Here is a 24,273-nt window from a genome sequence, read left to right as displayed (position 1 = left end):
CTTTTCAGTTAGCAAATCAAATGAGGGTCAGGAGCAACCATGTTACAATCTTAACTGTTATTGGACACATAAGTTGAACGTTAAATACTATGTGCACATATGGCTTTGTATGTGTATTTAAAGCCAGGTTTGCCTCTGTGAGTGAGATTCATATGGATTTTTGCATGACTTTAGACTTCAACATAGCGGAACCTACAGGTGTAGCAATTAGTAGTGATTACCTTTGGATCTGATATTAGCGATTACTTTTGTTTGTTTGAGTAACGGTAACATGATATTAATAGTTTGTGAGTCTGGCGTTGATATACTGTTTAAGTGTAGCATTTATTTAAAGCAAACATAGTTTTATTTTAGTATTTAACATCATGATAACTTTGGGTTTCACTTTTAATTTTATTTTAACTTACAAGGAGGGACACATTGAACAATTAGGATAATTAATTAAAGGATTTTCAAATACATTATTATTTTTGTTTGTAATTAAGCTCAAAGCTGCACAATGGGCTATTTGTGCTCTGCCCATCACGGGTATCGAAACCTTGATTCTAGAGTTGGAAGTCTGCAGACATACCACTGTGCCACTGGAGAGGCCTTTCAAGTACATCTCGCACCAATGAACACACACACAAATAAACACTTGCCATTATTTTGTTTAAATTCTTGTTTTGTTATTATATTTTACTGAATAAATGTCATTATCTTACAGTTGTATCAATTCAGTATTTTGCTCAAATATAGCCTGGCTATGGATCAAATATATCTTTATTTTCCATATTCCTGTATTCTCCAAACTTCCATTTAGCAGAAATAACTGGCTTTTCTCGAGAAAATCATTTTTCCAGGACCATAGTTATAATGATCAGTAATGAGTATCTGACACACAAAAGGATGTTTATGCTCCAGCGCTAGTGGGAAAAGATTGTAAAGGTAGAAAAATAATATTTTTCTTTTATCTGCTGAATTGTCACCAAAGGTGGCCTAACAATTTGCTAACTCACCAGAACTAATAGATAAACGTAATGCTGTCGGTGTATGAAAACAGCAACAAAATCAACACTTCTAATCGAGAATAGAGCGATATACAACTCTTAGGTATATTTGGGAAGATATTCACTTAATAAGTTTCGTAATTGAGTTTTGAAAAATTGCATATTGTTTACAAAGAAAACAGGTTGCGTTAATTGTAGCTTTAGAACAGTGGTGAGTTTAGAAAGATTTATGTGTTTATTATTTAGACGATGTTTGCATTAGAAGTTTAGAAAAATTTACTTGTTTATTATTCAGATGATGTTTGTATTGAAAATTTAGAAAGATTTACGTGTTTATTATTCAAATGGTGTTTGTGCAAATTATGTTGAATTTTAAAATACAGTGTCACAATAGTAACAATGTATGATGTTCCAAACTGTTTAGGTTTTATATTTTACCTTTTAATGAACACTTTAGATGAATATTAAAACACAACATGTTCCATATTTCATAGAATGTATTCTACTGTACAACTGAGGTGTATATATAAACCAAGATGTTGTCTCTTGTATTTCCTAAGATATAAAAATTGTATTTATCTAATGGAAACATCAAATTTAGTTTAAGAAATTACTTGGCATAGTTGTAAACAAAATAGTGTTGGTTCACAACATGTTCCATATTTCATAGAATGTATTCTACAGTACAACTGAGGTGTATATATAAACCAAGATGTTGTCTCTTGTATTTCCTAAGATATAAAAATTGTATTTATCTAATGGAAACATCAAATTTAGTTTAAGAAATTACTTGGCATAGTTGTAAACAAAATAGTGTTGGTTCACAACATGTTCCATATTTCATAGAATGTATTCTACAGTACAACTGAGGTGTATATATAAACCAAGATGTTGTCTCTTGTATTTCCTAAGATATAAAAATTGTATTTATCTAATGGAAACATCAAATTTAGTTTAAGAAATTACTTGGCATAGTTGTAAACAAAATAGTGTTGGTTCCGTTTTAAGAACGTTGCTAACACGATTGAAAAACATATAAACTTAATTTTTAGAACACATTAATCTAACAAACAGGACGATCTGGTCGAATGTGACGTAGTCGTCTATTTACATTATTTTAACAACGTTCAATTACAAACAAGCTTTCATAAATAGCTTGCTCATTCATAAGCAGAGAACATAAATCATCCAGATCAGTTCACAATATAAATTGTTCCTAGTGTTGTAGCTGTAATGCTTCATGTTTTATGAAGTAGGTAATCACTGAAGATTTATTTTATGTTGTTAATTTTATAGAGCAAGAAATAGGTCATACAACAGTTTTATAAGCTCTTTCTAGAAAGAAGTAAAAATTACGATTGTGAGATTTCAATCTGAGAAACACATTACATGATATACTGGCACATGAAACAATAAACCTCTATCACGATTCATAAAAACGTTATAAAGATTTTGAACAAATCAATTAGCGCATTTGGCACATTATAAAAAACACATGCAGTGTAATTGAAGAATGACGTTTAAACGTAAGTCCAACCATCATCTTTGGTTAACAAATTACAACAGAGTAAACAAGGGAAGATGGCTTACATGTTTTTTAACAATTTATTTTATTTTATGATAGCTCGGCTACACTGTTTAAATATGACGGCGTACTGTGATGTCCACCCACCACAGTGTGTCAGTAGAGCTAGAAAAGTGAAGCAGATGAATTAGGAACAAACTTTTGATACAAGGAAGGATTCTGCAGTCTACTAGTAATTACGTAGGCGACACGTGGATACTCTCAGTGTCTTTCTGACCACGTGACTCATACATTGGCGACATTCACGGAAGGCCGTCTGCGATCGATTTTATAAACACTAAGATTGATATCAGGACCTTCGTACCATAACGTAAAATGTCTTTAAAATGTAATTCGTAAAAATGATGAATTAGTTTATGTGTAAAATAATGTAACTTGAAGATATAATTGATTTTTTTCAGTTCAAAATTCACTGGCAAATAAATTTTATCACGCCAGTTAAAACATTCTCCACTTCAGACTAATAGCCAAAAGAGAAGGTCCTGAATGGCCTCGTGTGGCTGGTTGAACACTCTCCAATGAATATACTACCAATGTGTCTGAGAATATCTGAAGATACAAATCAACTGGCACATAACACCAATATGCTAAACTACAAGAACCATTAACTTGGTTTTTTAACTTTTCGTGTTAAATCTTTGCATTGAAAAATTGTCAGAGAACAAATAAACTTGTTCAGTGAAATTAAAAAAAAAAAGTAGTTTACAATCTATGACTAATTTATATATCTTGTTATTTCTTAGTGTAACCAAGTGTCTAATGGTCAATAGACATCAATCGTTATATAACTTTTGTAAATATTAAACACGTTTTATCTCTAGTTCAATAAGGACTGAAGCGCCACATACACGATATTTCGTTATCTTAGCCCAGTTTTCACTTTTATCTTATTGAAGTATTTGATGCTAACGAAAATAAATCAACACTAACCAGAGAAAAAAATCTTAAACTTAAGCCATATACAATATAAAATATACAATACATATACAATAAATAAAATTATTTTTCGTAGTGCATTACATTTCAAAGATATTACATATTGCGGTATCTTTACGTGAAAAAAAATTATGCATACCATTATTATTACAAACATAATTCATACTAAGGTTACTTCATACTTCTTGTGAAGGATTCATGTATAAATCACGTATATATATATACACGTGTAAATAACGTGTCTATATACTTAGTGTTTCCCGTCCGTTTCTCGATACACAGGTTTAGCAGAAAAAAAATAAAGTTGTCAACACATACAACTAGTGTCTTCTGATGTTGTAAAACCTCTGAGATAGTCGTATAGAAACACGACTGTTTTCTTTTCATTAATGTTGTTACAAGCCATTTGATAAGAATAAGAAGGCTCTTTACATAAAAGTTGTGAATTCTGCTGAAACTCGTAAAGAATTATCTGTATGACGTAACACAAGTACCAGTGGGTACTATAAGGCTATCGCTCTGCCTTTGAAAACGACATTTTTTGTACTTTGCTACAAAGGCCTCAAAACGTTTCGGTTAAACGAGCAGAATATTCTTGTTTCCACCCTATTCCTCCTATACACACATTTATCTATTCTTCTCTGAGGCGGTTGCTACCAGTTAGTAAAATCCTGTTAACAGGCAATGTGGACATAACGATGTCTCTTAGCCTCTAATCTTATCATAAATGTTTTTCGACCGCAAACATCTATTTTACAAAAATCCGAAGCATAATTTTGATGTGTTTCTAGATAACAGGTTTGAGAAAATAAACATTTGATGTATTAAGCTTGAAAAAAAAACACATTAATTCTTGAAAGAAAAAAACATGTTCTAATCATGTTGAACTAACGAAAATACCGATTTTTGTACGATTTGTTGCTTGAATTGGAAAACAGCCTCACTTTTTTATTCGTTCGTTTACGATAAACGTACTTGTTGTGAAGATAGAGCCACAGTATGCTTTAAGAAAACGTCCAGAGGCACAACATTTTTAATGGATTATTTTATTTTTGAGATTTAGGAAAGCGTCTCGACTGTTCGTGTTGTCGGTCATCAATTACACTCTCGTCTATTATAGGATGTATTGTGAGATCATTTCGTTCCATTAAAAAAAACAACAACAAGATAAATAGCGAAACCTGTGTTTTAATTTAAATTAGGTTTCAGTTCACGAATAAATAATCCTTATTGTATTATTCTTTTGTTAATATTATTCTCATTGCTTAATATTTTAAAGCTGCTAATGTTAATTAGATGTCAAATTGTTTCGCTGTATTGTTAAGCATGCGAAGGGGATTGTTATGTTATTTTGATACGTGTGTGTGTGTTTTCTTATAGCAAATCTCCACCGGACTATTTGCTGATTCCATCGAGCTGAATCGAACACCTCATTGTAACATTGTAAATCCGTAGACTTACCGTTGTACCAATCAGAGACGTTTTGATACGTTATGTCGTGTTTCTCTTATATAAGTGCTATCACAATGGTGTTTCTGGATGACTAGTGATGCTGTAGAAGTTATAAAAAATTGCCAAATTGGATTAAAACCTGAATTTAGAAACTTTACATTTTCTATTGCACTGAAACTGTGTTTTACCTAAGCATGGGAAGCCATCTGTCACTTCGATTGTGCAAATTGTTCGCAAACGAAATAAAAAGTTAGGCCATTATCAGAGCCCTACACCCTCTCACACCTTGACTTAGATATTCAATAGATGTATTTTATTGATTTATAGATGAAAAACTTAAAATGTGATTGCTATAACAAGTAATCAACATTCACTTGTGAATAAAGTAAATGGAAACTATATTTTAAATTACATAAACTTAGGGACAATGATAATAATTATAAATGTGGGGTTCAAACATTCAATTCAACAAAAAAAAAACATCATACATTTACAGCATAACACTTAACATGTGTAGTGGCAGTGAGTTGCAACACGACTGATTGTTTGAAATGATGCACAAAGTTACACAACGGGCTATCTGTGCTCTGCCCAACACGGGTATCGAAACCCGGTTTCTAGTGGTGTGAATCCGCAGACATATTACTGTGCTACTAGGGAGTAACTTCCAACATGAATTAGAATTAATACATAACGCGTTTATTAACAAATATCACTTCATTAAACATATTGCTAGTAGAATCTTAGCCAATTATAAAAACACGCTCAATAACAGGAAAAAAAAAAAAAGAGTCAACACCATAAACACCTCAAAGAAAACAAACAAACTCAACACTAATATGTGTCTTATCATATCATGGATATGTAAACAAAAACATCATAAACATTTGAACACAAGTATAAAAATACAATCTTAGCAGAAAAGCTATTTTATTCTAAAACCAAGTACTAAAATACAGGTTCATCTAAGGAAGGTTTATTCCAACAATAGAATGGTCTACAAGTATAAGTACGATAGCACATAAACAAGTAGAAAACGATACAATGTAAATATAAAAACCAAAGAACATATTAATCCCCATAACACATCTATTAACACGCACCATAACACATCTATTAACACACACCATAACACATCAACGTCCTTAGAAAAGTGGTCGAAATATGGTTAAAATAGTTTTAAAAAATAATCCATTTAAAAAGCTGTGTCTTTATAGTTTTATTTAAGTTTGAATTACGTTTTTCAGTTCGTTATCAGCTAAATTTAAGTATCTTTTTCTCAGTATTCCATACATGTTGATAGTTTAAACAGTAACCAAGCTGGACAAGTACTCAATAGAGCGGTTTGTTTGTTTGTTTTTAATTTTGCACAAAGCTACTCGAGGGCTATCTGTGCTAGCCGTCCCTAATTTAGCAGTGTAAGACTAGAGGCTAGTCACCACCACCGACCGTCAACTCTTGGGCTACTTTTTTACCAGCGAATAGTGGGATTGATCGTCACATTATAACGCCCCTACGATGAAAGGGCGAGCATGTTTAGTGCGACCGGGATTCGAACCCGCGACCCTCAGATTACGAGTCAAACGCCTTAACTCACCTGGCCATGCCAGGCCCAACAGAGCGGATACCTCCACTAAACTGTTGATTGTACTTGGTTATCAAAATATACGAAAATGTGTCCGTATATCTGTCTTTTTAAACGGATATGAACTATTTTAGGCAGTGGCCCGGCATGGCCAGATGGATTTAGGCGTGCGACTCGTAATCTCGGGGTCACGGGTTCGCATCCCCGTCACACCAAATATGCTTGCCTTTTCAGCCGTGGGGGCGTGAAAATGTAACGGTCAATCTCACTATTCGTTGGTAAAAGAGTAGCCCAAGAGTTGACTGTGGGTGGTAATGACTAGCTGCTTTCCCTCTAATCTTACACTGCTAAATTAAGTACGGCTAGCGCAGATAGCCCTCGAGTAGCTTTGCGCAAAATTTATAAACAAAAACAGAAAACAACCAAAAGAATTTAGGCAATACCATGAGAAATAATATGCAACATTTGTCCACCAGGTTTCATAAAAATCATATCATTTTTGACTAAATTATAAAGCAAACATAGTATGAAAAATCGGCCCCAGCGTCAGAACGTAAATATTTTTTTTTTAATCTCGTGGCTTTGTTGTGACTTTGATCTTAGATTTTGACCATCCAATACCTAATTATTTCTAAGTTAGGTATAGTCCAAATGTATACGATCTCTTGCCAAAATCCCTTCTGTCCTTTTTGAGAAATCTTGCTGAAAAACACACATACCCACAAAGAAACACACACACAGAGGTGAAAACATAGCCTCCGTCAACTTCGGTGAAAGAGGTAAAAACTGTTCCACTATTTTACTGCTTGGGATATTGAGTTTTGTAACGTTTTTAAGGTACATTACTAATGTGATGGTAAGTGTTAATTAAGTTATCCCTAATTATATGTGTATAATTTATACGAACAATTGTTCTGTAATCACAACCTATTATACGCTATGAATAATGAAGTTTCTTTGTGCATATAAACAGCCGATGGTTACTTCGTGCAGTATAGTATAATTACTGTACTATTGCTCTAATTCTGCCCCTAGAAAGTTTCTTATTCTCGTGTATTCGTTTTGCTTGTGTATGTAACCCGTTACCCTAGGTTTATCTTGGAAAATGAATATCATTTGGTATTGAACGTCAGCTATTAATTGTCACATTCTTTACATTCTAATACAGACTAAAAAAATTTACATGCCAATATGAGTTTGTATGAATGCTTCACAGCGCTCAGTCAGCATCGTAAAAGAACATAGCGATACACAAAAGCTGGTACAGTGTAGGTATGTATCAAGCTGGTGGTGACTAACATACTTTCTATGCATGAATACATTCACAGAGTCCCGTGGCTACAATACAATTTCACGCTACTGAACCACTAAGACTAAATGTCTGTGACACATCTCAGCATCTATTCCTCCCTCCCCCACCACCATTCCTCCTGCCAATAGTAATTATCGTCTTATTTCACTGCAACATTCATCTCATTGGTTAATCTACAGTGAAGGAGCACTCACATATGACGTCAAAAGCGGACATCTCGTTTATATTGTTGGTTACAGGATGACTAACACCTTGCCAACTGAGGGACTCCTTCCTTTCACATGACCTGTTACCTAATCGCCAGCACATTAATTTTAAGAGTTTAGTTAGCATGTTTTCCGAGGTTAAGTCTGTAAGCCAGCATTGGTAATACTGCAAGTTTAGCTGCGTAAACCACTTCTCGACAATATTTACCTTCAAATATTAGCTTTTTTCACAATTGTAAATGACCAGCTAGCTACATCATATAACAAATGTTTACTGGGTTCTTAGATAAACCTAAACCTTCCACATTAGTTTTATCTTAGGAATGGAACGGTTGTTTTTATTGATTTAGTTTTATTTATAATCTACCGCCATCTATATGTAGTCACAATGTGTACAATTTCATCTCAGAGTATATGGTTTTGTATGACAGTATATCTCTATATTGTAGTGATCAGGAAATTAATCAGTCCTTTTGAGTCAATCTCCAAAAAAATCGCGTATTTAGGAGACATAAACTTATCTTTGTTTCTATAGTGTGTAAAAATAACAAAATCTAAGAATGGTTTTACATAAAGCTTTTCGTCACGCTCGCTCTTGTTCGAAGTTTTGATCACAGAAAATTTTAATCCTAAAGTTCTATCATATTTTTTATTATAGAATTTTATACTTTTTATATCATTAGGCAATAAAAGAGCATTAACTCTTCTCGACATATGTATATATATATTTATATAGACGTAAGTCTGAATATTAAATATAATTTTGTCAGAAATCAAATTTTGATAACATTTGGATTTTTTGTCTGCAACATTTTCCTGTTAACAGAGATCTCTGCTCTTTATGAACTACTGAGCTTTTGTATATTGTTTCAAGGCATAATATTGAAAAAATGTTCAATTATTCAACTCGATTTTAAGTTCTGGCGAGTTGTTGTTGTTAAGATCAATGAATAGAGAGATAACTCAGTTTCGGTACTCTAATGCTACCATAAGTAATCATTACCTGAAACTTCGATTTGTGTGATCTGTTTTGATAAGCAGATACTTCGTAATGGAAAAGGAGGTAACTGTATATTTGTACGAATACATCAAAGTCCATCATTTGTTGCTACCACCCAGTGTCTGTGTATATGTGTGCGAAAAGTGTGATTTGAGAAATATTTATCTGATTATGTTAGGATTCGAGACAGAGATAGTTTCTCCCAAGGACCAACAGATTAAGTTTGGTGAATATAACTCAAAACGAAACGTCATACTGAGAATCGAATACATTCATTACAAAGTCAAAATGGAATTTTCGAAAGCTGTCATAATTCGATAATAATTAGTGAAAAAGGGGTGCGTTTGCATCTACACCTAAGTTTTTGAGGGCTAGAAATTTTATGGTGTATATATTGAGTTGGTTGCTTATTTTCAAATAATATTATTGTGATCATCAGGTCTGGTTTCACCATAAAACTTTTTAGACCGCATATCTCCAGTTATATTAATGTCTATGTTAGGCTTTTGTGTTCCAAGTACCTTATTGAATCCTTTGCAGTGTTTATGACAAATTTTCTTCAGGTTAGGTTTATAAAATAGCATAAATTAAATTCGGCACCAAAAATTTAGGGCAAAAGATAATAACATATTGAGCATATAAAAAAAAATCCAAAAATATTTATCTACAACAGGACCTGTCAGCGTAATTAAAAATCAAATTCTCGTATGAGTATGATATATTAAAACATGTAAACACTAATACAATTTTGATCCTAAAGACTTAGAAAACGAACTTAATATGGGTCGATTTAGATTTTATCCACACTGTAAATTCCCTACAGATAATAGCTACATCAGGTGAATAACCAGTTTGAATCTGAGCTGTCGTATAGAAAAATACAATGTATATAAAAACAGTTTGAAACTGTACTGCAGCCATATGGTATTGCGAATACTTTGTTTTAAAGAAATTTTCAATGTATAAATAAACTAGTACTTTACTTGAATACAGATTTGATATTGTACTCTATAATGTGCTACGAACGTTTAAAGGCACGTTACACGTGGACATACCATAGGCTGTAGTGCAGTAATATTATGGCTGAAAAATGTTAACACCATTTAACATATATAAATCTATAATACTTTTGTAAACATTAACTATTTTTTATGCAAGCGTACCTTACTATTCAGTATTCCTTAGTCATGTTGCTCTACACAAGTTTTGTGAAAGAGAATGCCAACACGTGCTTGTAGTCATCCTTACGTCTTTCCACACTGGCAACTTTATACTATTGGTATAGAAACGTTACATTTCTACCATAAAAACCATAGAAGATATTCATAATTATCGTCCCACAATGGCCTTCTCTATTACCTCTCTCCCAACTCTACTGGCATAGATGATCTAGTGAATCACCACAAACAACACATCAGTCAGGTTTTCTAAAAACCTGCGTAATCGTCTTTCTTAGGCGGGACATAAAACCCTAGGGATACTGGTGGAAAAGTTGGTGTCGATTTTCAGCGTAAAATATATTTTTCATAAAATTTATTGCCCAGGAATGAATTATTAAGTAGCGTAGCAGAACTGTTATCAGAAGATTTGGGTTCGCTTCCCGCTACTGCAAAAGAGTGCTGTGGGTACGCCATAAGAATGACAAATTCAAATATTCTGTTAGACAAGCTCAAGAGTTGGCGGTAAGTGCTGTTGATTAGGTACCGTCTTTCCAGTCTATCGGTTAAAACTTATGGATGATTTGTTTGTTTTAAATTTCGGTCAAAGCTACTAGACGGCTATCTGCGCTAGCCGTCCCTAATTTAGCAATGTAAGAATCGAGGGAAGGCAGCTGATCATCACCACCCACCGCCAACTCTGGGGCTACTCTTTTACCAACGAATAGTGAGATTGACCTTCACATTTTCACGCCCCCACGGCTGAAATGGCGAGCATGTTTGGTGTGACGGGGATTAGAACCCTCGACCCTCGGATTTCGAGTCAAGCACCATAACCACCCGGCCATGAGGGACCACTTATGGATAGATAGATATTTGTAGTTTTCTGGAAACATTCTGAAGCAACTATAAAAATCAAGTAGAGATACAGAGGATCGTTAGTATAAGAATCTCATGATGTTGAAAACACTAAAGACCTCTAGTGTTTACAGCCTTAATAACAGGGAAAGAACTATTAAATGGTGTATACGAATAACAAGGTTTAAAATAAAATGAATACAGTTTAGAAACAATTGTAAAATCACGCATCAGTGTTTTAAGAAGTCAAGAAAATGTAATTTATATCGTTTGTCTCACATTTTACGTCAGTAAAAGGTAGACGCTAATTTTAAAGATTGTTTACTATTTGTCTACGTGTGGACATCTGTATACAATTACATGTTGTTGTTTCAACTGAACGCCACCATGTCTAACTTTGAACTTTCCATAACTAATTACTAATGAACCAAACCATTTAATTCCACAATATTTCTTCACTGCTTAGCTGTTTGTTTGTTTTGTTTTTGTTTTTTGAATTTCGCGCAAAGCTACTCGAGGGCTATTGCGCTAGCCGTCCCTAATTTAGCAGTGTAAGGCTAGAGGGAAAGCAGCTAGTCATCCACCCACCGCCAACTCTTGGGCTACTCTTTTACCAACGAATACTAGGATTGACCGTCACATTATAACGCTTCCACGGCTGAAAGGATGGGCATGTTTGATGCGACTGGAATTCGAACCCGCGACCATTGGATTACGAGTCGAACGCCGGGCCCTGCTTATCTGACTACAAGGAGTTAAATATAGCGTTATTTAAACAGAAATATTAATTTGAGGAAGCACCTAATATCAGACAACTAAACAACCAATTTGAGATGAAATAACAACACATTTACAGATAATATAATAATGAATGTTGCGATTTTACAATATATATTTTTTCAAATACAAATAGTATTAGTTACTCACACTTTGACGTACTCACACTGTAGAAGTAAAGGAATTTCTAGATTTACTGAATATTATACGTTCTTCGAGAACGTATAATCAAAAAACGTAAATTTAAATCGCCTTTCCTATTATTTTAATCTAAAATAATCTAAAAACTTTCGGACATACTAATGTGACGTTTCCTTCCACTGCAACATAAGAAATACACTTACAATTAACACAAACAAAAACATAAAATAAAAAAATTTTCATTGGTAATATACAAAATGTAGTGTTCTGTATTCGCCAAAGTTGTCATTATCATTGCTCGTGGAGGTGACAGGAGAAAGGAGAGGCAACAGGGGTTACTAGCGATCTTTGTAGAACAAAATTATCTCAATACTTTTACGTAAATCTTTGTTATAGTGAAAAATAAGAACGCATATTGACAACTATGCCCACAAAATTAATTACCTAATAGTGTAAAAACGTAAACCGAACATTCGTAAATCGAGAGATACCTGCACGTAGAACTAATCGTTCAGTATAATATGAGCATAGCTTGTAATTACTTTTTGTTGACATTTCATATAAATAAAGTAAAAGAAAAATAACAGCATTTATCAGCCATATATAGATACACACACAAGTATATACTGCTGGCCAAAATCTTAAAATCAATAAAAATAAAGAAAAAATATGCATTTTGTGTTGTTAGACTCAACCACTTATTTGAGTAGAGCTTTGAAAGATGAAAATAAGAAAATGGAAGAAAAAAATTAGCATTTAATAGGGCAAATGTGAGCACTATGAAATTAGACTAAATACTAGTTGGTCAAAAGTTTAAGACCATACTAAAAAAGAAGTCCTAAACAGGATAGGAAATGTCCAACAAGAGGTCTCAGCAGTGAGTTGCACGGCCGTCATTGCGAATAACTTCAAAAATTCGCTTTGGCATGTCGATATAAGCGTTTGCAGAAGGCTGGCTGTAATGTTATTCCAAGTGGTGAAGATGGCTTCACGAAGATCATGCACTGTTTGGAATTGACGTCCATTTCTACAGACATCCCTTGCCATCCACCCCCAAACATTTTCAATGGGGTTCAGTTCGAGCAAACACGCTGGATGGTCCAAAAAAATCACGTTATTCGGCATGAAAAAGTCCTTTGTCCTGCGCATTGTGGATTGCAGCGTTGTTCTGCTTAAAGATCCAGTGATTTCCACACAAGCGAGGGCCTTCAGTCAATAAGGATGCTCTCTCCAACATTCCATTGTAGCCAGCTGCTGTTTGACGCCCCTGTATAACCTGAATCTCTATTGTTCCATGAAAGGAGAAAGCACTCCAGATCATGATGGAACCTCCTCCACTGTTACGTGTAGGAAATGTCTCCGGTGGGATATTCTTATTGTGTTAGTAACGTTGGAAGCCATCTGGACCATCCAGGTTAAATTGTTTCACATCAGAGAACAAAACCTTCGTCCACTTTTCTACGTCCCGTGTTTGGTGCTTCTTAGCAAAGTTTAACCGAGCTGTTTCGTGGTGTGGAAAAAGGTGTGGCATTCAAAAACGTTTACGGTTTTTAAAGCCTTTCTCTCGTAGATGCTGTCTTATTGTTCTTGAGCTGCATTCTGCGTCCGTAACGACCTTAATCTGGTTCGACGATCGGCTGGTGTCTTGCCGGACGACCCGTCGAATCCTCCTGCTCAACGCCAGCGGAATTTTCTTGGGCCAACAACTTGAAATTCTCGTTCCGTATCCCTTCGGGTCTTTTAAGAAATTTGCAACAGCAGTTTTACTACGCCCAATCTCATCAGCGATGGCACGTTTAGAGATACTCGAAAATTCTGCCACGTTCAAACTCTGTCAACGTTTTAGACTTTGCCATGTTTTTACCCAATGTAACATTGGATATGTCAGTGGGAGATGTTGACAACGCTAATGCTTGAACACAAATGACTACATTTTGTTACGTGTTTACCGATTAACGCTTCGTTTCAGTGTGGTCTTAAAATTTTGTCCAGCTAGTATTTAGGCTAATTCATAGCGTTCACATTTTCCCTATTAAATGCTAAAATGTTTTTAATTTTTATTTTTCCTTTTCTTATTTTCATCTTTCGAAGCTCTACTCAATACTCAAATAAGTGGTTGAGTCTAACAGCGCAAACGCAAAATGCGTATTTTTTCTTTATGTTCATTGGCCTTAAGATTTTGGCCAGTAATGTATATATATGATTAATTTTGCAATATTTGAGTTTAGCCTATTTATGACTGACATTGACGATAAATAGCTTTACATCTAAATAAATAAATAATATTCCTTTTACAACCAGCATTGTGGACTGAAGTGTTATTTCCCCGTGCACGCGCCTTTCTTCTTGCCCTCGTGATTAACACACGATCTGAAAAGTGACGTCAGCCGTGAGGCGTAAATAGATAGAAATAACTTTAGCACGTGATGTCCAAGAAACACTATTAACACATATAACTATTTAAAAAACATCAACAAAAAATTTGGAAGGTAAATATATACATATATTTTTTGACTATTTTCTGATACACACCTGCATGTGTATGTATTTATGTATATATATATGTATATAATGCACACCCACATACAAAGATGATGCGTTTATAATGAAATAACTTTATAAATTCAATTTTTTGTCATGTTACACATTATAAATTAGATTTATTATATGTCCTCCACTGGTACAGCGATAAGTCTATGGATTTACAATGCTAAAATCAGGGATTCGACTCAACGGATAGCCAGATGTGGCTTTGCTATAAGAAAACACACACACACACATTTATCATATAGTGCAACTTGGAAAGATTTAAGTGGGTAGAAGTAATCAATACTGATATCTGTATAAATACTATAGTATTGTTTGTTGTATGTCTCTATAAATATTATGGTACTGTTTTTTGTATCTCTGTGTAAATACTACAGTTCTGTCAGTTGTATATCCATGTAAATATTATGCTACTGTCTATTATATGTCTATACAAATACTATATTACTGTCTGTTGTATGTCCATATAAATACTTCGCAGAATGTGAATGACTTCATAAAAATATAGAGGTTAATTAGGTACACACAGGGGAACTTGCTTGCGTTTCTTATAGCAAAGCCACATAGGGCTATCTGCTCAGACCCCCGAGGGGAATCGAACCCATGATTTTAGCGTTGTAAATCCGGAGACATACCGCTGTACTAGTGGGGGTACAGGGGACATAAAAATTTACAGTTTTTGGTTTTATGGATTACTTTATATGTGTTTTCTTTCAATTATATATATAAAGAAAGTAACTTTTCATGTCCTGAAGTAACTTTTCTTTAATTATAAATTTACAAAGCTTCTGTATAGAGTACCTAAGCTAGTGTTGCAATAAAACACATAAGTTGAAAATTCATATAACGTAGAGTAAAAGAACACCAAAATACAGTGTTATAAAATGAAGTTTTTTGGAGTAATTACTGAAACATGTAATAATAGTAAACATCATAATTGAAACTACTAGTTTTATTTTATACTTCTCAATAAAATATGTTGAACTCTCGTAATAATTCGGAACATTTTCTGATTTATAGTTGCCAATATTAATGTCTTCTCAGATCTTAGAAAACCAAAATATTGCATGCCACAAACATATATATTAAAGTACATATTTATAAGAGAGGAAGAAATGTTACCATTTGAGCTGACGTCTTTGGCTTCCGGGTAACTTCCAACACCTTGAAACCAGCTGTATAAGAATAACAATTATTTATTAATTTTGCTATTTAAGGAAGATTTTCGTCCACTAAACATTCGTAGCTGCAATCCCCCCAAAAAGAAAAACAGTTGAATATTAATTTCATGTTCATGCAACATTAGATACTTGAAAGCTACTGGATATTATTGTGCCATATGAAATAAAGATTTTATTTTCTGAGACACTTTAAAATCAAATACAACATTTCATGTATTCATTAACTGACTCAGAATATATGATATTTTTTGGTTTTTAACATAATAATTTATGTTGTCAGGTGGTATTAGCGCATAAGTGTATTATATACTTTAATGATAGTTCCTAGTTAAGCACATAAAGATATTAAAGTTTCATATTAATGTAAATTATTTTTCACGTCATTTTACCTAGGATCACAGTACGCATGATCATAACATGTTTTTACTTTATTAATTAGCCAGAAAAGCGCTTGTTTATTCTTTTTTTCTAAATTATAATTATTTTAGTTTTCGAAAGGAAAGAAACACGAACAAGCAATTGTTTCGTGATGTTTAAACAACTTTAAGAGAGCACAAATATCTTATAAGTATATACATTTTGTAAGAAATACAAAAGCACAAAAGAATGAATTAAACGTGTATTATCTTATACAATTTGCCTTTGAATTGAACAAAAGCTTAAGTTTCTTAACAAGGTAGCTAAAATCCACAATATTTCTCATTACCAAAAAGTATTTACTCACTGTCTTTCACTGAGACAACACATATGTACCAGAGGGACCATCTACCAATGTAAAATATAATAAAACTAATATAACAAACATAACCATTGGTGTTTTCGCATTCACATTAATATTACTTTAGGTTCTAATTTAAATGGAATGAGCTGTAGGATAACCTCAAATTCTATCCTTAATCCGATGCTGTAATGTTTGTATCCGCTGTGTGTTTAATGGAATGTTGAACGATTGCTTACCATGTGGTGTTGACGTGAGACGTGATCCCATACAAGCTTAAGGTTCTTGTCCAACATTAAGCAAACAGAATAAACATAGTGCTATTAAGAGCATGATTCACGCCTTAATGTTGCGTTTCCCTCCGGCGTCAATTGTATCACTAAGACACGGAATAACGACCAAAGGAAAGTGAGAAACGGTTTGGGTGTTAACGTATATCCGTAAGTATCGAACTATCATGAAGTATGTGTGTGTGTGTGTATGGCTAATGAGGAAACTGCTTCGGGTAATTTAGCAATGTTAAGTAATATTAATGCATATTTAGAATGACTGCGTTGGCACTAGACGTGACTGGTGATAAAACCGTAATATATGAAAAATACTTTTTATGAATAAGGTCCTAATCTTCTTCATGATCTTACTCAATCTACAAACTTGTAACATGTCTTATAACCATACACGTTATTTTCTAACCGAATTGTTTCATAACGTCTAGAGTGTTGTGATTATGCCGTTTACGTTTACATTGAAAAAAGGTCACGAAAGAAAATTTCATTGGTAAATGTTAATGCGTACTAGGGTTTGACAGTTGTAGCACATCTATTAATATGACAACTGTTTTGAATGTTAGAGTACTCTCAACAACAACTATGTTATAACTGACGATTTAAGAACTTAGGGGCAAGTGGAAAACCTGAAATGAGGGACTGGGGAAGTGGTCCAAAATGTTTTATCTGTATTGACAGCTGCTTTTGATAGGAAATCTCATTCAGAATGGACTCTTATCTGTAATTAACATGAATATGATAATCGAAATAACTTATTGAAATATTTGATCAAAACACGTTATAAGTCCAAAATCAACCAAGTATGCTATATAAATATGTGATATCAAATAAAATAGTCAATTTATATAAATGGGAACAACCTGTAAAGATGAAATGTCAAGGGGGGGGAGGTAAGGTAAACAGGAAAAGTAGGGAACTTATCTTATTTTCCATAATCATGTTGTTGTTAGTTCTGGTCGCAAATAAGGGAGTAACAAAGAATAACTTTTTAAGTTTCACAAAACTGTAATAACGACAACGAAGCCTATGGATGAACAAAATTAGCGTTTAAAAACTGTATGAATTGTATAGAACAGCAGTAAAACTATTTTGAAAACGTTCATATTAGTTTCACAAATATCTCTGTTATTTTTGGATTAGATGTTTACACGAAATTATCAAAACTGACTGCAATTTGTTTTTTTTTTCTTTGATAAAATGCTGTAACAATTAACTGACAGTAACCGTTAAGAAAGTAAAAACTGTATAATGGACAACGTTAGATAGTATTAGGTGTTATTACGTTGTTAATGATATTATTATATGTTAATTGTGTACACGTATTTATGATAAGTACTGACTAAATGATTTAACTGATTGAATAAATCGTACCCTATTTTATGCTTATTTTAATCCCTATTTGTTAGTAAAAATCTTAGAATAAAGTAGCTTCTTTACACAGCTACCATACAAAAACCACGGTAGTCGAACGAGCCCACACTGGGATTGGATGATAATATATACACACATAATAATTCGTCTTCATAAAAAAATTAAATTCATGTAAATGAAAACGACAAGGAAATTAAAATAACAACTGTAATATGTCAAACCTAGAAAGAAGTAAAAAATAATTGCCAATAAAGGCAAAGATTGTTTTAAATCTTACTTACTGACAGCTTCAATGATGTCAGCTAACAGAACACCATCACTGACGTCACTCTGGAGATCTTGAATGTGGCGTTTAAAGCGCCCTCTTTCTAAATATTGGTTCGCCCAATCTGTATATATCTATAAGATGGTGAACATAAATGTTTCATTATGTAAATACAAACAAAAGTTTTGCTATCGTATCAAAGAAAAACCGATATATTGAAACACAGTTCTATTTCGAGATGAATTTAATACAACGCAAACTAAAACACACAAAACGTTGTTATTGCAATTAGTACAAAATAAAATAAATTTATACACGTGAATGTATTTTAATCCATCTTTTAGTTGAAAAGTCAGATTTATATAGTTTATTTAAAGTTAAAATAGTTAGAAATTATTTTTATTTGGCCCAAAATCGTAAGTTAATTATGTCAGTAATTTTGTCGGATATTTGATAAGTGTCTTAGATCATTATAATAAGTGATAAACATTTCCATTATGATGTAAACTAGAAATAACTTAGTGTAATAAACATGGGAAGCATAAAATCAAATAATTATATATAGCATTAAACCGTGAGGTAAAAAGCAAAATAAAAGGACGAACTAAACGTCTGTTCACATATACTAATATTTCCTGTTGTTTTAGACGGGAAGGGAATAGTTATAACTTTAACATAGAATAAAATGTAGGAGGAACGCACATTTGATACTGTGTTAGTTCTATATTTCCACTATAATTGTAATAAGTAGAAAACTTTAAACCTAAGAATAAAATATTCTAGGAAGAAACAATTCAGTTCGTTTTTATATTGGGTAATATTGAATGTGAATTGTTTGGGAAATGTAACCCTGGCTCTCAATTTAAGAAGCGTCAACGTGTCTCCGATGAGTGATGGAACACTAGTTGATTGGTCTGTTTATTGTCGTTGGTAGACAATTTGTCAGCTTTCACAACTCGCAAGATGCAGATTACATACGACAACTTCCATACTTTGAAACACCTTAATCTTATGGTTTGCTTAGCATATTTTGTGTTGATTTGCGTGAAAGCTAAGTGATACATAAGGATATTGTACCCGCACGTGTGACGTAATAAAATTCAAGACCCTGTTAAACGAGTTAACTGACTTGATGTCTGGCCTACTATTTTCAAAATCGTTTGAAGCTGAGCACTTACACCAAAAATAATTAGTGCACTGAAAAGAAGCACTTTCGTTCAATAAGTTAGTAATGAATTCATTTGCACTTTTAATACCTTCCAAGAAAGTGGGAATTTTTATCACATATCACACTCAGAATATAGTATCTAATATGTGTATAAACACAGAATTTTTGTCCAGTGTCTCTAGACTGGCTACAAATTACTTCATTTTCCCTTCACAGTCTTTGTATCACATTTATAACTTTGTTATATTTATTTCCCATAGATATTCATTTTAAATATTATTGACATTTGCTGATAGTTCTCTATTATATAAAAAAAACACAACTGAACCGTTTTACTGTCTTTTGCCTTACATTTTCTGTGTAGAAAAAGATCCGCATTGTGTAACTTTGTGCTTAATAAAAAATAAATAGATAAACACAGGAGACGTTTGTCGTTGGGTGTATCGTGTACATGTTGCAACATTGATCATGTAAGCACCATAAGGACGTGACAGTAGTTGATATATAAAAGTAGTTCTTTTCAAATATCGAAAGTTTCTAAGCTTTTAATAAAATAACTTCTTTATTTGAATAATCCAAGATTTTATGCTGAAAAATAACAAGCATTGTAGCTGGGATAGCAGTCACCTTCCCACAACAGGCAGTGTAGGGTGATGTAGATATGGGACGCTTTGGGCTACTTCCGCAATCACCTCCAAAACGTAGGGCACATGTTATAATCTCACATTATAGCTTGTAACCTGGGATCTTTTCAATTAGTGCAGCTTTTTTTAATTATTGTTTTGGTTTATTTATTAAGTTAAAACAAGCTACATATATATAGCTTAAAGAGTAGAATGAGCTAAACAATACTGCTAATTGTTAAACTACGAGCAACTTAGAGACGATAACTTTCGTGAGGGCTTTATTATAAAATGGTCAGTTCCATTATTCGTTAGTAAAAGAGTAGCCCAAGGGTTGGCGGTGGGTGGTGATGGCTAGCTGCCTTCCCTCTAGTCTTACACTGCTAAATTAGGGATGGTTAACGCAGAAAGCCCTCGTGTAGCTTTGCGCGAAATTTAAAAAAAAACAACAACAAAGAAACGCTTTTAAACATATTATGTATATACATATGCATATACTCATAACAGTAATAAAACAAATGAAAATATCGAAAATAATGAAAAATGCGTACTTGAAGGTAGATTAGGATTTAGCATAATAAATCATACTACATTAGCGCCATCTGGCATTTTTTCCCTACTTTGCACCGCAAGGTGTTTAACGCACGCTGACAGGCTGAACTGTTTTCGCAGTACCAATTGCCTTAAACGAGACATATCTCAGTGTTCGCACAGTCAATGTGTAAATAACATCCTTTCTCACTGCTTTTTCAAAACTGCAATAATTATATTTTATACTGGTGGTAGTAATAGATGATATTGAAATATTTGTACATTGGCTAAAACGTTGTTTTTTTTTAATTTTGTCTCAAAGCTGGTTTACCGAAGGCAAATGCGGTAACACTGAAAATACTTTATTGTGTAACAGAAATCAAACCCGTAACTTGAGCGCCCTAAATACTAGTTCATGTCGGGCATGATGTGTAAAGAAAATAATAATTCGCATATAAGTTTCGTAACTAGTTTTAGTTTAACTCAACCGTGTAAAATGTTCTTTAGATATCAACTATTCAAGGTAGAGCGAAAAGGCGTCACTAGGAGGCTATAATAACAGTTTCATTTTACCTCATAAATCATTATTTTCGTCTGCAGTGCCAGTTTATCAGTCGAATACATAAAAAATTAAATAGGGCAAGGTTATAACGTGTTATTTTTAACATTGGATAATGTGGACGATATGAAAAAAGGTTAGTGGTGAACTAATAACACAAGTAGTTTTTTTGTTTTTGAATTTCGCACAAAGCTACTCGAGGTCTATCTGCGCTAACTGTCCTAAATTTAGCAGTCTGAGACTAGAGGAAAGGCAGTTAGTCATCACCACCCACCGTCAACTCTTGGGCTACTCTTTTACCAACGAATAGTGGGATTGACCGTCACATTATAACGCACCTACGGTGAAAGAGCGAGCATGTTTAGTGCGACCGGGTTTCGAACCTGCGACCCTCATATTACGAGTCGAATGCCTTAACTCATATTTTATCATATTTAACACTTAAATCATATCTAATTTCGAAATAAAACAAAAGGGAAAACAACCAACCAACGTTCAGACCCTCGTTACTCAATATCCACAGTAAAGTATTGACTGTCACTCTTATAACGCAGCCGATCTTAAGGTGATTGCAACAGTTTGATGGATTCGATGCGGGACCGCCATGTCTGAAATTGAGAATTCTTCTACAGGGCCAATCTGTGCCCCAAAATCAAGAAATGAGAACTTTGCACTATGAATAAATTATTTAATATATACTATGAAAAAAACATTGTCTAGTCCTAGGGCCGTCACCAGGACACGAAGATGTTTGGTACGCAAGTATATCATATGTTGTTTACATCCTTTTATTAAAATAGAAACGAGAAATAAATCATAATGTTTCTATGCAGTTTTAGCATTAACACGTGGTCTGAAAAAACCGTAGAAAACTGTTTCGTTCAGATGCCTTTGTGTTTTTGTTTTTTTAAAGCAGATGGTATCCACTCTGTTAGTTGGAGTATTGCTAAAATTTCACACATTGAATAGAAATAAATGTTAACAACAATGCCCTTCACGACTACAGTGGGTGATTTCTGAAAGTTACAGCTGTTGTTCCTTTTTATAAATCAGGGAGCATCAGTTTTAGTCACAATAGGTCTACATATAATTTTACTTGGTTTGTGGCGTGAGATAATAACTTTTCTATGATTCATTGATCCGGTAGGAAAGCGACTGTCCAGTATCCACACATGTACACTTTTCGTGTTTTATTTTGTTACGTGTCTCAACTCTCCAGTGGAACAGCGGTATGTCTGCGGACTCCCACCGCTAGAAACCGAGACGCAATACTCGTCTTGGGGAGAGAACCGATATCCCATTGTGTAGTTTTATAATCATTTTGTGTCTAAGAAAGATCGCGTTTCTATTTTACGTCATGTGTTCATTCTCTTCATTTCTTAGCACTAAATTCAGACGTGCTTTACAATTTTCCTGACCAATCATTCCGTTAAAATGCTGAGCATTTTGGTGAGTGTTTCTTATAGCAAAGCCACAGAGGACTATCTGCTCAGCCCACCGAGGGGAATCGAACCCCTGATTTTAGCGTTGTAAATACGGAGACATACCGCTGTACTATCGAAGGGCGAGCATTTTGGTACTTGCACGGAAATATCTTTACCTGAGAATACGACACGGGCAATGAAAATAGCACGAGTTTCAATGGTTATGACAGATTATATTAAACTATATTTTAAAATCTTGTATACATAAAATTTAAGCAATAGTAATACAATTAATTCTTTAGCACGAACCTGTATTACAAAATTTAACATTCTGAATTTTTACAATGTTTTTAAAATAATTGAAAACGTGTAAAATTTAACTTTTTCTAATGTGTTAAATTTCCACATTTGTTCAGATTTTATGAAGTAATGATAATTGCGTTTTTAGTTTTAAGTTTTGGAGTTCTTCAAAGTTATGATGTGATTACTACAGACAAGATTATTCGAATTGTAAGAATGCTAACGCTGGCAATTTTAGAAATAAACTACAAATGAAGACTTTTCAATGTTCAAAGGAACACTCCCACCGCATAATTCATCTTCATCAAAAGGCTTATATTGGGAGAAGATTTTATTATTATAAACTGACTGGAAGCAACTTAAGTTTGAGTGCAGGATTTTGAATAGGAGGATCCATGGCTCATATATCGTTGCTGCACAGTTGCGATTCGCACACTGGGACTGTGGTATGTTACCCAAGTGAATCTAGTTTAGCTTAACAATGGAATTATAACCTTTGTAGTGCAAATATTCGAAACAAATAAGTTGCAGTACACATGCTCTTGAAAAATATCTTTCTTTGTTTTAAAATAACTCCTTCGAAGTATTTTATCTGCTAATTTCTTGCCAGCTTAACATTTTTCCTTAGTATCAATAGCCAGCTTTAAATCTTTAAAGAGACTGCCAAACATAACGCGATAAAACTAATATTTTAGTAGTGCTAATACTTAATATTTAACTACTGAGTAATATTAACTGCTTAGAAATTAGTTTGAAATAGAATAAAAACTAAGGACAAACTCATCTCTTTCCTTTTACAATCGATTGAAACTTTAATGGATTTTACTTTGTGATCGAAAATTATTTCAACTTCCTAAAGGAATTCTCAATACAACTTAATTTGGAATTCCAAATTTTCATTTTCAAGAAAATCTAACAACCATTCCAGAATTTTTACTCCGGACAAGTAAAAATTATTTGGTGAAGAAAGAAAAGTATCTCATGTTAAAATAATTTCCGAATTAGAATGTGTGTTTGTTATAGCAAAGCCACAGAGGGTTATCTGCTCAGCCCACCGAGGGGAATCGAACCGCTGATTTTAGTGTTGTAAATCCGGAGATATACCACTGTACTAGCGGGGGGATGAATGAGCCAGGATGAAACTACTTATCATTCTTGTACCGAAGGCATGTCATAAGAGTTCTTCTTGAATGAACATAATGACCAAATTTATGGTCTGAAATAACATCCATGGTACCCCGTTCAGTGTCGTAACTATATAGAAAAGAAATAGCATATGTTACCAGTATATGCTAACTATA

The 24,273-nt window shown here is 33.6% G+C and overlaps 1 protein-coding gene across 1 annotated transcript in view; it reads right to left on the bottom strand.

Annotated features, from left to right (window-relative positions):
• The window catches only part of LOC143245425 (uncharacterized), a 222,559-nt gene that overhangs the window by 163,188 nt on the left and 35,098 nt on the right, over positions 1-24,273 (bottom strand). Inside the window, exons 2-3 of the mRNA XM_076491775.1 lie at positions 18,384-18,501; positions 15,668-15,720 (exon numbers count right to left, since the gene is read on the bottom strand). Coding sequence (XP_076347890.1) covers positions 15,668-15,720; positions 18,384-18,501 — 171 coding nt within the window. The remainder of the gene's footprint in view (positions 1-15,667; positions 15,721-18,383; positions 18,502-24,273) is intronic.

This window comes from Tachypleus tridentatus, chromosome 1 (assembly GCF_004210375.1).
Source record: "Tachypleus tridentatus isolate NWPU-2018 chromosome 1, ASM421037v1, whole genome shotgun sequence".
NCBI classification, from domain to species: domain Eukaryota; kingdom Metazoa; phylum Arthropoda; class Merostomata; order Xiphosura; family Limulidae; genus Tachypleus; species Tachypleus tridentatus.
Note: the sequence above shows the minus strand (reverse complement) of the source record. Positions and strands in the feature narration are given on the sequence as shown.